The sequence below is a fragment of the Tachysurus fulvidraco genome, chromosome 1 (genome assembly GCF_022655615.1).
Source record: "Tachysurus fulvidraco isolate hzauxx_2018 chromosome 1, HZAU_PFXX_2.0, whole genome shotgun sequence".
Classification (NCBI taxonomy): Eukaryota; Metazoa; Chordata; class Actinopteri; order Siluriformes; family Bagridae; genus Tachysurus; species Tachysurus fulvidraco.
In genome coordinates, this window is record NC_062518.1 from 32,692,967 (window position 1) to 32,707,778 (window position 14,812).

General features: G+C 37.0%; 1 protein-coding gene, 1 long non-coding RNA gene and 5 other non-coding genes across 7 annotated transcripts; 1 reads left to right on the forward strand and 6 right to left on the reverse strand.

The window, feature by feature from the left end:
- The first annotated feature begins 4,049 nt into the window (after positions 1–4,049).
- Positions 4,050–8,372, forward strand: arl2 (ADP-ribosylation factor-like 2). The gene is made up of 5 exons (XM_027134483.2): positions 4,050–4,310; positions 4,402–4,512; positions 7,171–7,333; positions 7,447–7,527; positions 7,964–8,372. The coding sequence occupies exons 1-5, from the start codon at positions 4,246–4,248 to the stop codon at positions 8,096–8,098; spliced, it is 555 nt and encodes a 184-aa protein (XP_026990284.1). The 5' UTR covers positions 4,050–4,245; the 3' UTR covers positions 8,099–8,372.
- A 691-nt stretch (positions 8,373–9,063) lies between these two features.
- On the reverse strand, positions 9,064–13,285 carry LOC113635217. The gene is made up of 14 exons (XR_003438777.2): positions 13,154–13,285; positions 11,989–12,596; positions 11,738–11,762; positions 11,511–11,560; positions 11,252–11,288; positions 11,020–11,067; positions 10,799–10,839; positions 10,484–10,550; positions 10,273–10,312; positions 10,060–10,085; positions 9,750–9,803; positions 9,466–9,502; positions 9,266–9,294; positions 9,064–9,135 (listed from the first exon to the last, which is right to left on the reverse strand). It is a non-coding gene; the product is annotated as an uncharacterized LOC113635217 (long non-coding RNA).
- LOC113635232 lies at positions 9,360–9,429 on the reverse strand. The gene has a single exon (XR_003438783.1). It is a non-coding gene; the product is annotated as a small nucleolar RNA SNORD31 (small nucleolar RNA).
- LOC113635233 lies at positions 9,650–9,720 on the reverse strand. Its single transcript, XR_003438784.1, has one exon. It is a non-coding gene; the product is annotated as a small nucleolar RNA SNORD31 (small nucleolar RNA).
- Positions 9,872–9,996, reverse strand: LOC113635234. The gene has a single exon (XR_003438785.2). It is a non-coding gene; the product is annotated as a small nucleolar RNA SNORD22 (small nucleolar RNA).
- Positions 10,160–10,230, reverse strand: LOC113635231. The gene has a single exon (XR_003438782.1). It is a non-coding gene; the product is annotated as a small nucleolar RNA SNORD30 (small nucleolar RNA).
- On the reverse strand, positions 10,380–10,445 carry LOC113635230. The gene has a single exon (XR_003438781.1). It is a non-coding gene; the product is annotated as a small nucleolar RNA SNORD29 (small nucleolar RNA).
- Positions 13,286–14,812: the final 1,527 nt, after the last annotated feature.

Here is a 14,812-nt window from a genome sequence, read left to right on the forward strand (position 1 = left end):
ATCCTGTCTATCACTAGATGGTAGTGAACTCCGTGTCCACTTACACATCTGACCACGTAATACACGCATATTTCATATTTAAGTTGTAACACTGAAAAGGTCTATTATTCGGTGCTGAGATTGGAAGGACTGACTCATTTTTCCTGCTTGCATCACCATAACATCTGGGATCATTCCAGGTCCCTTGGTGGAAATTCCCTACTGATTATGAACAATCCTGAATCAGAAAGTACACATGGAAATTTTATTCACTGTTTAAAAACCTACGTATAGTGACTCATGGTCTGGTTCCCAGGGCACGACGGTACATTTACATACACGTTATATTTTCGGTGATGATGAAATTACATTGAAACTTCTTGGCGTTGATCCAAAAGGTGAAGGCGGCTGACGGGACGATGATGATGATGATGATGATGATGATGATGATGATGATGATGATGATGATGATGATGACGTTTATGTAGCAAGATTCCAAAGAAAATCTTTTCACTTACTTAACTTTATTGTTCACTATTTACATGTTATTCTTTTTCTTATTTTAATATTTTACTTTTCATTTATTTTATACCTTTTATATTTTATTCTAATATTATTATTGTTTTATTATTATTATTATTATTATTATTTATGATTCACTATTTATTTAATACACAATTTATACATTTCTAAGCCTACGATTGGCACAGATTTTATACTTAGACTATTCTTTTTAAATATATAAAAAAATTGCATAGAACCATTGTTGCTGTTTTAGGAACGTGACAAATCTTGTGAACTTTATCCTTAGAAGACAGCTGGAAATACCGAAAACCCATCATGTGCATTGTAATAATACACAATACAAATAGAATTTAATGATAGACGGAAGTCTTGCTCTGTGTGAGAGAAAAATAGGAAACACCTAACGTGCAGTCTAACGTGCAGTCTAACGTGTAGTCTAACGTGTAGTCTAACGTGTAGTCTAATGTGCAGTCTAACGTGTAGTCTAATGTGCAGTCTAACGTGTAGTCTAACGTGTAGTCTAACGTGCAGTCTAACGTGTAGTCTAACGTGTAGTCTAATGTGCAGTCTAACGTGTAGTCTAACGTGTAGTCTAACGTGTAGTCTAATGTGTAGTCTAACGTGTAGTCTAACGTGTAGTCTAATGTGCAGTCTAACGTGTAGTCTAACGTGTAGTCTAACGTGTAGTCTAATGTGCAGTCTAACGTGTAGTCTAACGTGTAGTCTAATGTGCAGTCTAATGTGTAGTCTAACGTGCAGTCTAACGTGTAGTCTAACGTGTAGTCTAACGTGCAGTCTAACGTGCAGTCTAACGTGTAGTCTAACGTGCAGTCTAATGTGCAGTCTAACGTGCAGTCTAATGTGCAGTCTAACGTGTAGTCTAACGTGTAGTCTAATGTGCAGTCTAACGTGTATCTAATGTGCAGTCTAACGTGTAGTCTAACGTGTAGTCTAAAGTGCAGTCTTACGTGCAGTCTAATGTGCAGTCTAACGTGCAGTCTAATGTGCAGTCTAACGTGTAGTCTAACGTGTAGTCTAATGTGCAGTCTAACGTGTATCTAATGTGCAGTCTAACGTGTAGTCTAACGTGTAGTCTAAAGTGCAGTCTTAAAGGGGCTGCGTTTCAATCATTATGAAATAGAATTATAAAATAGTGAATTTCAGCCGAATTCCCAATTTATTGGGAAATCGGATGAATTAAATTACAGTATGGGACCACATAGTAGGAGGGAAGCAAACAGCTGTAAAGTGTTGAAATTGGTAGAATGTAAATACAACGAAATGAACTCATGAATATCCCAATACTCTTGTTAAGCCATCTGAAGATCCAAGTGCTCCTTCAGATCTTTACAAGATATAACTTAGAACTATTTTTTATGGAGTAGCCAGCCACCAAAAGACATCTCTGAACATTCCGGCTGTTCTTGGTAGTTTGTCTGGTCAGAGACGTCACTGCTTGAGAAAGACTGGGACCCATGGTTCTCAAGTGTCCTGTATTAAAAAGCTGCCATTTTCAAGAATTCAGAAAAAGAAACCACTGCAATGGGATTTCAAGTCAAGTCAAGTCAAGTCAAGAAGCTTTTATTGTCATTTCAACCATATAAAGCTGTTGCAGTACACAGTGAAATGAGACAACGTTTCTCCAGGATCATGGTGCTACATAAAACAAAGACAGGTCTAATTACTTAGTAAGTAGTCCTAGATACATAAAGTGCAACTGTGCAACCTGGTGCAAACAGTGCAGGACAAGATAAACAAGACAGACAAGACAGTGCAGGACAAAAGACAGTGCAAACTAAAATTACAAGACAATACAAAAAAGACAATACACAAAAGAAAATAAACAGAAACAGCACTGACAGTGTAAATACTGTATGTTCAGACAATATTATGTGTGCAGAAATATTGGAATGAACACAGTGTTACCTGTGATATTGTACAGGGTTGTGCAAAACAGCAATAAATCAGAATGTGCAAATAGCAAAAAAAAAAAAGTGTTGATGGATATATATTGTATATATATTGGAAGTGTGTGTATTTAGTGTAAATCTGTGCAGTCCATACAGTTTATGTGCATGTGTGTGTGTTGTGCTCAGTACAGTTCAGTTATTAAGAAGTCGTCAGGCCTTGAAGGCCCACTTGCTTTGGCCCGCTTATTTCCAGACGGCAGTAGGGTGAAGAGTGTGTGTCAATGGGTGTGTGGGGTCATCCACAATGCTGTTGGCTTTGTGGATGCAGCTTGTGGTGTAAATGATGAGGGAAAAGAGATTCTAAATCTACAAAAGAGAGAGTACAAATGGTCCATTCATTTGTGGGATGATCTATTCAAATTTCATTTCAAATTTATTTGTATAGCGCTTTTTACAATTGACATTGTCATAAAACAGCTTTACAGAACATAGAACAAAAGGTTATTATAAAGAATAATATAAAGATTAATAGAATACAAAATTCAAGATTAATATTAGATATATTTAAATGTGTTTGTATTTATTCTCAATGAGCAAGTCTGAGGTGACTCAGGCACCAGACTCAAAGGGGAACCTAATCCTCATATGGGTGACACTGGCGGGTGTGATTATAAATATACACAAAATATTGATGTGGAGATTTTTGTCCTCAAAGACCACATGAAGTTGGCATCTCCTCTTTAGTATAGAGTCTAACTGGAGCTGGTAAATCTCTAGATGCCTCAGGATCCTCACAGGGTTGGCCTCATTCAGTGGAGGTCCAATCTTCATGGCATGGAAGACAATCGGAGCTGGTACAATTTCTGGATGCCTCGGGACGGATAGAAAGAGAGAAGCAGTGGAGAGCAGCTGTTCATAATATTAGCAAGCACTAGATGATAATGTGCATATGGTCAGATGTAGTAGAGGTATTAGGATGTTCTGCACACCTTCTTCTTGAGGGTCATATTCGGACACTTAGAATCTGCTTTAACCTTCATGAACTTTTTAGACACTTTGACTATTTTTATAGACTTTTCATGTCCAGGCTAAAAAAGTTTCACATAAATCAAAGATCTACATTAAAAGGTCTAGCCTGTTTTTATGCATTCTGTATTTTTTCAGTAAATTGTATTTCATTTTTCAAATTGTATGATTTGTCACATAGACAATGACAGTCCAAAAAAAGGAGTCGAAATAAACCTATTAAAAAATGGAAGTCAAAAGTTATATTTTATATAAAAATGATAACAGAATAAAACTGAAATAAAATACGACAAAATAGGGGGGAGAAAAATAAACAAAGAGACACCTAGTATTGCTGTTTATGAATAAAAGATTCTGAAAGTCCCTTGGAAATAATTGATAACTCCACTGATGAAGTCTGATTACAAAATGCTGACAAAAAAACCCCCAACTAAGTCTGTTGAAGCTCGGAGCGCCTCCTCCAGGTGGCAGTGTTGAGTCAAAGGTCTGAACATGCTGCGACAGTGCGGAAGTCTTTCTGTTCTTGACAGTGATTTGGACCAATCCCGTGTTTAGACACGCCCTAAAGACCAGCTCTGATTAGTCTATTTGAGACATTGGGCGAGATCCACATCACACGACCAATCAGTCGTGGTTTGTGTGACCAACAATTCGCGAACGTTGCTGTCACCAGCAGCAACACTTCCGGGTTTGAAGAACGATGCTGTGTCGTGAAACAGTGATGTTTCTTTTAAAGCAACAAATGTACCTGTGTTAGTGTAGAGATTTGAAGTGATTGATTTTTTTTGTATCGTTTTGTTTCATAATGGGTTTACTGACGATACTAAAGAAGCTAAAACATAAGGAAAGAGAGATGAGGCTACTGATGCTGTATCCTTTATTATCTGTAATAATCATTGTCATTGTTATGGCTGTTCAGCTGAAACTCTGCTCATCTCTGCTTCCTTAACCACTGCATTAGTGGCCTGGACAATGCAGGAAAAACAACAATACTGAAGAAATTTAATGGCGAAGATATCAGCACAATCTCTCCCACGTTAGGATTCAACATAAAGACACTAGAGCACAAAGGGTGAGTATGTAGAAGCTTGTTGGAAATACAGACACACTTTTTATCCAGAGTGACTTAGAATTTCTACAACTGAGCAATTAAGGGGTTTAGATGGTGAGATGAAGTGTGTAATTGATTTGAAATCTTGTGAACTGTCTGTGAACTGAGCCCTAGATTCAGCTAAGAGGCAAGTCAGGAAGCTTTTATTGTCATTCTATCCATATAAAGCTGTTGCAGTACACAGTGAAATGAGACAACGTTTCTCCAGGATCATGGTGCTACATAGAGCAAAAAGACACAGCTATAAGGACTTAGTAAGTAGTCCTAGATATGTAAAGTGCATCTGTGTAACCTGGTGCAAACTGTGCAGGACATGACAAACAAGACAGTGCAGGACAAGACAGTGCAGGACAAGACAGTCAAATAGTCCATGAAATGTCATTTGAAGTAAAATCTCAAGGTAGACCAGTGGTCGTCTTATTGTCTATTAAAATAAGTACAAGGTTATTTTTTCCTATTTACATAATTTACATTTACATCATTTAGCAGACAAACTTATCCAGAGTGACTTACATTTTTATCTCGTACTTCTTATACAACTGAGCAATTGAGGGTTAAAGGGACTTGGCAGTTTGGTGGATCTGGGATTCAAACTCATGACCTTCCAATCAGTAGTCCAACAACTTATAATATACCCTTATATATATTAACATCCATATAATTTTTATAAAAATCAGTCTGGTAATCAGGAGTAGTGAAATTGATTGATTGACTTTACTGTTAAAGAGGTACCTGAATGCAAAAAGTTAGAGACCCTAGTTGGTAGACATGGAATACAATGGACACATTAATAGACAGAAAAAGAAACTATGAAACATGATCAACAGAAACACTAAATTTAATACATTCAGAATCAAATGTTTCAATTTACACAGTCCAAGCTACATGCAACAAGACCCATATAGACCTATTCTGGTATGTCTGCTAAAACTACTAAAGATGGCATTTTTACAAATGCAATAACCTGTTCCCTCATTACATAAAGGAAAAATTCACCATGATCAATTTGCATGTAAACTCTTTGTTTTCAACAGCAATGGTAGCTTTGCCATCTCACAAATCCAGGGTCTCTTGGTTGATCCTGAGCTCACGTTACTGTCTGTGTGAAGTTTAACAGCTTCAGCCTGTGTCCATATAGATTTTCTTCCACTTTCCAAAAAGATGGCAGAATGTGGATTGTTTATGCTAAATTCCCTTTGGGGTGAAGGTGTATGTGTGCACTGTGTCTTCTGATGGACTAGAATCCATTCTAGTGTGTGTTTCCTGCCTTACATCCAGTTTTCCTGTCAGGCCCACCTGACAAGTTACTGAAGATAAATAAATTCAATCTTTATATTTACTGGTCAATCCCCTAACCCTGTTTGTTCATGGTTTTCCACAATGCTGTTTGACTAACTGCTGATACACTGCAGCATTTCTTTAATCTATCCACTATCCTCCACATCTGCACAGTCTGCATAAATGGTTCCATAGCTTCAACTGTCATGCTAATATCTCTGTCTGCAGTATTGTGTTTGTCACCTTGCAGATTGCCGACAAGTCAAGTAGAGTCCATGCTGTAACAGCATCATGTAGATGCATTGCATTGTGGAGTAATGTTTGCTGTCTTTACTACATCTACACATCTCATTAAAATAAATGTCACTGGAAATCCCTGAGAGAGAAAAAAGCTCACTGAGCACTTTATTACCGTGTATACTGGGTAGTGTCTTCCTTTGCTCTCAGAACAGCCTTGGTTTTTCATGGCATGAACTCCATAAGTAATTTGTAAAGATCCATTTGGGATTCTGTTCCATGTTGACATGATTACATCACACAAATCCTGCAAATGTATCACATCCCAAATCCCAGATCTGCCACATCCCAAAAGTGTTCTATTGAATTCTGATCTGGTTACCGAGAAGACCACAAAGGAACACTGAACTCATTGTTGGGGTCAGGAAGCCATTTTGAGACGACTTTTTCTTCGTGAAATGGTGCCTTTATTATGCTAGAAGTAGTCATTAGAAGATGGTCAATTGTGGCCATGAAGTGATGCACATAATCAGCAACAAGTCTCAAATAGTCTGTGGTGTTCAAGTGGTGACTACACCTCCACCAGCCTGGGCTGTTGATATAAGGCAGGTCCATGAATTCACAACAGTTTCTGACTCTACCATCTTTGTGCCTTGGTAGAAATTAAGATTCATCATACCAGGCTACATTTTTCTAATCTTCAACTTGCCCACTGTGTCTTCTGCAGCCTCAGTTTCTGTTCAGGGTCTGACATGAGCATTCCGAGATGCTTTTCTTCTCACCACAGTTATATAGATTGTACACAATGCATCATTCTGAGCAAACTCTTGAGATTGTTGTGTGTGAAAATCCCAGATCATCAGTTAAAAAAATACTCTAGCCGGCCCATCTGCATGACTTTATGTATTACACTACTGCCACATGATTGGCTAATTAGATAATTACATGAATGTAAGTGTATGTGTTTCTAATAAAGTGCTTGGTCAGTGTATATAATGTGCTCCAGTATAGACTTTTTCTTTTAAAGCACTCATGTTATACTCTTGAGAAATTGACCTTAATGGATCTTTTTGGGGTTTTGTTTTATTCCCCACATGACAATAGGTTCAAGTTGAACATCTGGGATGTGGGGGGTCAGAAGTCACTGCGGTCGTACTGGAGGAATTATTTTGAGAGCACAGATGGACTGGTGTGGGTGGTGGACAGTGCAGACAGACTGAGACTGGAGGACTGTAGGAAGGAACTCAGTGCACTTTTACTGGAGGAGGTGAGAAAATTAACCCATTTGTTCTAAACGTTTTTTTTTTAACTGCTTTCACAAGTACAGTTGTCTGCTTGTTTACCTTCTAGTCTTTATAATCTATTAATTTCTATTGACAGAGACTTGCAGGAGCTACACTCCTAGTGTTTGCCAACAAACAGGATTTGCCTGGTGCTTTATCTAAGGATGCCATCAGAGAGGTCAGTATTTCTTCTATTTTATTTTATTTCTAAATTGGATTGCAGTAATTCAGTTTTAGGTAGACACTGCACTCCTCAGGTTAGTCTGGCCTAAATTAGCAATGTCCAGTCTTATTCGGAAAGGGCCGGTGTGAGTGCAGGTTTTCTTTCCAACCAAGCAGATTAAACAGATGTAATCAGATGTGGCTGTTGCTTTACTGGAATTAAACCCTTTATCTGTACTGGCCATATGCAGATAAGATTGGACAATTAATTGCTGTGATGATGGGATTCAGACAGAATGTTTTATTGAAACAAAGTTAGTTGGTCATTCATCTAGCTTAGCTGTTCTTCCATTCCTACACGTGTGAATATATACACAGTATTTTAAACATATTGCCTGTCACATTTTGTACAAAGGAAAAACTCTTCTGAATAACACTTATTTCTTTGACAGACGTTGGCTCTGGATGAGATTAAGACACATCACTGGTGTATAGTTGGCTGCAGTGCAGTGACTGGAGCGAACCTCCTGACAGGTGTAGACTGGCTCTTGGATGACATTGCAGCTCGGATTTTTACAGCAGACTGAAAGCAGCCCCCGTTCACTATTGCATGTTAATAGATTTCTTTCTGATTAACAGTGCAACCCCTTTGTGTACTTTAGCCTCATGTCTCTAACCCACATGAAGTTGAGCATTGATCACATTCAGAAATCGAGTTTTCAAATTGTGCTTTTCAGTAGTTGTTGAAATATTCATGTTTACAGCAGTTAATGCTTAAACTGTTGCAGAAGTACAATGTTTGCTGCTCATGCTTTCAGAAGTGTACTTGTTTATCATTTCAAAATAAATTTTTGAAGACTCCCTATTGTATCACATGAGAGCAATCTAGAGCAGGATCTCTAGATTTTTCTAGATTCAGATGGGCCCTGAAAGATCCAGATTTCTAGAAAAGGCCTAGAAAATCAATCTAGGAGGGGGAAAAAAATAAATCTAGAGCTTAAATGAAAAGCAGACATTTATGCACCTTCTGCCATAGTGCTGTATACACAAACCAACATGTAGACTGTTGTCAGATTACTATGCATGTGCTAGTGTCAGTTAAAGTCAAATTAGTCTGTTACTTTGAAATTTGCCAAGTTTAAAAATCCAGTGTTGGACCAGCAAGGCCACAACCATGTACTAGATTTTCTCCACCTCCTTTCCAGTTATGTGCACCCAGCTCAGAGGCAAAAAAAAAAAAAAAAAAAAAAGTGTTCATTGTTAATGATTAAGTGTTATGACCTCTTCACCAAAGTGTGAGCAAGGTATCACTCCCCTTAACATTTCAGTACCTACTCATTATTCCTGCTACTCATGAGTTAGTGAGGTTTGTTTACAGCCATGAAACCATTTTATTCTTGAAAGACTTCAGCTCCCACACCATCTATTGCCAAAACACAGTATTTTATCACACATGTTACCACCAGTATGAAATGTAGAGAAGTCCATTTCCTATTTAAGAATGAGGATCTACATTAGTGTAAAATATCAAATGAAGCGCACAACACAAGAATTCACTCAAGAGCTTTATTAAGTTCTGACAGCATTTGTAGGCATAACTTCATGTCCATGTCCTCCACAGCACCTTCAAGAGAAACGCTGCATTAATATTTAAAAAGGTTGGCTATAAAAACATGCTTACATCAGATTAATCACATTGCTACAATCACTATTTACTTATTAAAGCATGTTAAACAGGATTCATTACAACTCACCAAGTTACTCAGTTCTATTTAGAGAGGACCTGTGGGGAAAAATATCAAAAGCATTTAGAGAAATCCAAGACCGGCAACTACATCTATATTTTAGAGAAGATCAGAAAGGTACCAGTCACTCAGTATATAATCAGACTGGGGCGGTAATAAAGTCATCATTTCAGCAGGTGTTAAACAAATCTAACCAAACACACACTAACCGTGTCTAAGGCAGCACTCCAGGATCTTAATTACCTCCTAAAGGAAAAAAAAAAAAAAAAAAAAGACATCTGTTGAACAAACTGAAACAACCCCAGTACAAGTCAATGAAATCCTGCGATTGTGGACTCCAGCTCAGGTGTATGAAGTGACCCTGGATGATTCTTGATAAATTTTAAAAGTAGGTAGATCAGAGAGTTACCAATCAGTCAGATTAAAATCAGACTGGGGCGGTATACACTACATCATATCTTCAGGTTGTGTTTATCTTGACCTTGACACCTACCTGATCAAGGAAAGGCTTCCTCTCAAATGGTGCCCAGTTCATCCAGACCTTCAGCTGAAACAAAAATGGGCATAGCATGAGACATGAAATGAAGCTCTGGAAGAGCATAAATTAATCAGCCGGGCCATCAGACAGTTGGTAACCCCAACAAATTATCCCCTTTTTGCATTGGAAACACCAGTGGGTCCACCTTTTCAGGTTCTGGCATTAACAGTGCGTAAGACTTGTGCAAGCTTCATCATTAGAACCAGCAACTGCTCAATACTAAAAGTTAACTCAACTTATGTTAATACAAGATAAAGGCACTCACCTGTGTAAGAAACTGCCAGGATAACCCTTTTAAAAAAAGAAGAAAAAAAAAGTTCAGTTTCTGCATTTTCCTGGTCAGGAGAACTAGTAACTGTTTCAAGCATCATCAGTATTAAAAAGTTCTCAACAGGAGTTCAGACGAACGAGATTCCAAAGTAAAATCATCATAAGATGCAGAACATTTAACACCACAGAAAAAGCAACAGTAACATACCTGAAAACCACAGTAGATCATCCAGTTCTGTTTTAAAACCCTGTAAAAATAAACAAGTGGATTAAGGACAGATCAAGCCAGACAGGTAGAAATAGAGAGAGAAACTGATCTCTCAGATGTTCGTAACTTTTCACATCGGGTCAAAGTGAGCTAGTTTATCTTCATCACAGAGACTAGGCCCAAAAATCTAATAATAACAATTTATATTTACCATCAGAGCACAGAACTCCTGGGACAATTTGGCATGAAACTCTGATTAGAGATTCAAAGCGATGAATCTGTAGAATAAAGAATATTTTTTAAATAAACACTTTAAAAAGAAAGTAAAACATTTCATGTAGTTAATCTACCATTTTCTGGGTACAAAGTTACTCCTATATATTAATTAGAAGGATATTTAGTCCTACAAATGGTCTTTAGATATTTAAACCTCTACCACTGCAAAATACTGATCAACCCAAACACGTTCAGGCCTTTGCAGCAGTAATTAACCTTTGGTGCCAATTAAACTAGAACGTCTCCTTACCTCCAATCTGAAAACACCCTCAGTGTTTCAGGGGAAAACATCTTAAAAATAAAGAAAAAAAGTTAGATAAAGTCATCCAAGACAAGCCACAAAACACTTGCATCATAATCTCTCAGATAGTTCATATGTTCTCACATGAATTCAAACTGAGCTAAGAATAAAAATGCCACATCACCGAGATAGAATCAACAAAACTAGACAAGCTAATGCAGAAGACTTACCAATGGTTGAAGCCATGATCACAGATAGGTGTTCACCTTGCACAGCATCTACAAAGGCAATCTAGGTGAGATGAAGCGCTTACTTTCACTAAAACAATGATTAATAAGCAGTCTGATCAGTGCTTTGGTGACTTAAATGCCATGGGACAATAATGCCGTCCACAAGATTAATGGGTAGAACCCAACTCATCCTTTCAGAGTGTAGCACATAAACAAACATGAACATACTCACCAGCAAGTCTTTCAAAAAAATATGGATGCTGGGGTCACTGAAAAAAGGAAAAGAATCAAGAAAGTAAGACGAATTCAACTGGCTCTCAGTCTGAATTCTGATTTAAACTCCCACAAGCATCTGATCAGACTTTGGTGACTAGAATGCCATTTGACCAAAAGGCCGTCCAGAAACTACGGGTCGAAACCCACTTAATCACTTCAGACACCTCATGTCAAATATCTTACTCTGAAAACCTAAACATGTGCAGCTTACTTACATATGGGCACAACGCACACTGGGCCATTGAGAAGTTTGAGAAACATCTTTCTATATAAGAAAGAAAAATGATTAATATAATGGTTGATGAACAGTCTTCATTCATTAATATGTAATGGGTTCAGATTTAAAAAGTAAGCATCACTGAAATTCAGACATATGCTTGTCAATAAACTCATCATAAAAACCCTAGCCGTGATTAAAAGGGACAGATAGATAATGACTCACCATTTGTCAAGGAAGTCCAAAAAAGCTGTAAAGAGTTGTAAAAATTGGTTATAATGCACAGGATGCCAAGAAATGTATCAAATTGAAATTTACTACTCGGGATAAAAGTGAATCTTCAGCAGAATTCAGCAAGAGAGAATTCCAAAAAAATAAAAAATCGTCACAGTAGTGAGAGTCGCTAACATTTTTATAATAAACTCAGACAAGTAAATCTCAATCTTAACCCAAGAATAAAGAAAAGAAATTCATACCTGTTCAGCTGCTGTACAGTCAGAGTCAGCTTTGGAAGTGATGCATATTGTTTTGCAATGTTTGCTGCTTCAGTGTTTGAAGATACTTTCTACATGTTTCTACAAAACACTGGCAAACCATGACACACATTACGTACATTTCAAAGTTTACATTTTTCAGCTCTTCTCGGGACAACAAGTTTTCCAGATGTCCCAAACGGCCAGAAGGGAAGCTTCCGAAAAAATAGCTTTGCACCAATCCTTATATTTTGTGCAAAATTTTAGTAGGTCTGTGAGGTTCTCTCTGCGGACCATTGCTAACAAGAACACAATGATTGGAAGCACTTTTCACCTAATTTTATAATAATCAATCTGCTCTTAAAATTCAATCAGTAAGGTAGTGAGTTTGCCTGACTAATACTTCACACTTTCAAACGTGCTGATTAGAGAAATAGTGTTAGCTGGTTATTTTATGCCAGGGAAGTTTGGTGCGGATCCATCTGCTCACTCTGCACAATAAACTAGGAACAACGTGCATGAACACACAACAGCTTAAGCAGCAAACTTTGCAAAATTCATTCACGTCACCTCCAATGCTTTTGGCCTCAACTGGATCCACTGCACAAAACCTGCAACAAAAAGCAGAAAGGTTAGTCAGGGGCCTGAGACGCCACGTGGAGAAAAACGTGGTCACGCTAACTAGCAGAAATAAAAGGAAAAAGATCTCTCTTCAGATAAAATAGTTGCAATCACAGTATTTCAGTACAGGTCTGTGAAAGTTATCATCACTGAGAGATCCATGATGGCTGCAGAGAGCATTAATGCTGTTCAACGTCAAAGCCATGCACACAGATTAATAAAGAATGATAAAAAAAAAAGTCAATACACACTCCTAATAATGTCACATCACATTCACTTTAATGATGAACTCAAACTAGAAGCGATTAGCATGTGCACGTGCACGATGCACGCGGATTAGGAATCCTGTTTAGAAAGAGAAATGGACGGAGACCCAGTTTGGGCCTCTTTACCCTCCAAAACCAGACAAATACTCAAGGTTTACTACACAAACGTACTAACAAGGATGAACTAAGCGTTATAGTACACGTAAAAACAATAAATATATATATATATATATATTCTAAAGCGTTTCTAAAGAGTATAAAGTACAGGAATGTAAACTTACCTCAGTGTGAGCTGCAGGGAAAATGGCCGAGTCGGAGGGCGATGCGTCTTTATAACGGACCCCTAAACCACGCCCACTTTTACAGTCTAAAAGTCTCATACGAATTACTAAAAAAAAGGCTTTAAAATGAACGTGTTATTAAGTTGTTTTGTGATTATTTATTTATTTATTTTAAAAAAAATCCTTATGATTACTAAACATCTCCGTTGCTTTGCCCAGACTTTTATTAAATCATTAAGTCATTTCCGATTAAACATAGCACATTTTTATATGAAGGAGGAAGTCGTTTGGGATTCAAATCATAGTCCTTTTTTTATTTATAGACTTGACAGATAGATTTATTTGTCGAAAGGTCTGAATTCCTACATGTATGTTAAAGCGAATAATATTTTCTTAATCTTCCTAGTCCAAGGACCTTAGGAGTGGGACCCTATCTATCTATCTATCTATCTATCTATCTATCTATCTATCTATCTATCTATCTATCTATCTATCTATCTATCTATCTATCTATCTATCTGTCTGTCTATTTATTATTGAATTACTATTGTTAATATTTATTTATTTATTATTTCCTTTTTTTAATTTGATTTTTATTTTTTTATTAATTAAATTTAATTATGTATTTATTTATTATCTCATTGTCTATTCTTGTTTTTGTTAACATTTTCTTCTCTGTGTTATTATTTTTTCTTATTTTATTTTTTACCACCACAACCTTAATTCCTTGAGTTCACCCAAGCAAACAAATAAAAACTAATTCCAATTTAACTCCAGCCACTTACATGGCTAATGATGCAGTTATTGCAGACCAGGGCTATACAAAAACATTGATCAGGAACAGCATCAATTACCATGTTAAATGGCCATTTATTAAGACCATCAGTTTCATTCTGATGGTCATTTGCAGGATATATAAATGTAAATAAATGCACATATAATTGTTTTGTGTATTATTTGATTTTCAGTGATATAGATAAGTATTAAACTTAGACTTTTATTACACACCAATGTAACATTCAGCACCATCCACATGCTTTCCACCTACTACTCGTAGCTCAGGCTTAGGCCTTTTTATATATATATATATTTTTTTTTCTATTTACATGTACGGATTCTGTGTATGTAACATTGATATGGACACCTGACTATCACACTCATGTGCTGCTACAGCTTTCCTCTAGATATTTGAGTGTGGCTGTGAGGGTTTCAGTCATAATGCCTTAGGTCAAGCGCTGGGGAGAAGGTTGTGGTCTGGGCTCTGTGCAGGACACTCGAGTTCTTCCACTACACCCTTGGCACACTGTGTCTGGAATTCTTCCATTGAAATTAAATTGTAATTGTACAGTATAAATTATACTGATCTTTCAACTTTGTAGCAGCAGTTTAGGGAGGAACTACCTCTGGGTGTGATGGTCAAGTGTCCACATACTTTTCGTCATACAGTATTTTTGCTGAGGATGATAATATTTATTATTATTGTCATAATTATTGTTCTTATTCTTATTTTTATTATTATCCTGTGCTTCAAGATAAGGTCATTTTTAGATGATGTGAGATAAATTCATAATGTTATTTCTGAAGAGTTCTTTGTTGCCAAGGAAAATCTTCATAAACCGTAAACAGAGCAAGAAATATGAAATAAAGGAAGAGATTACA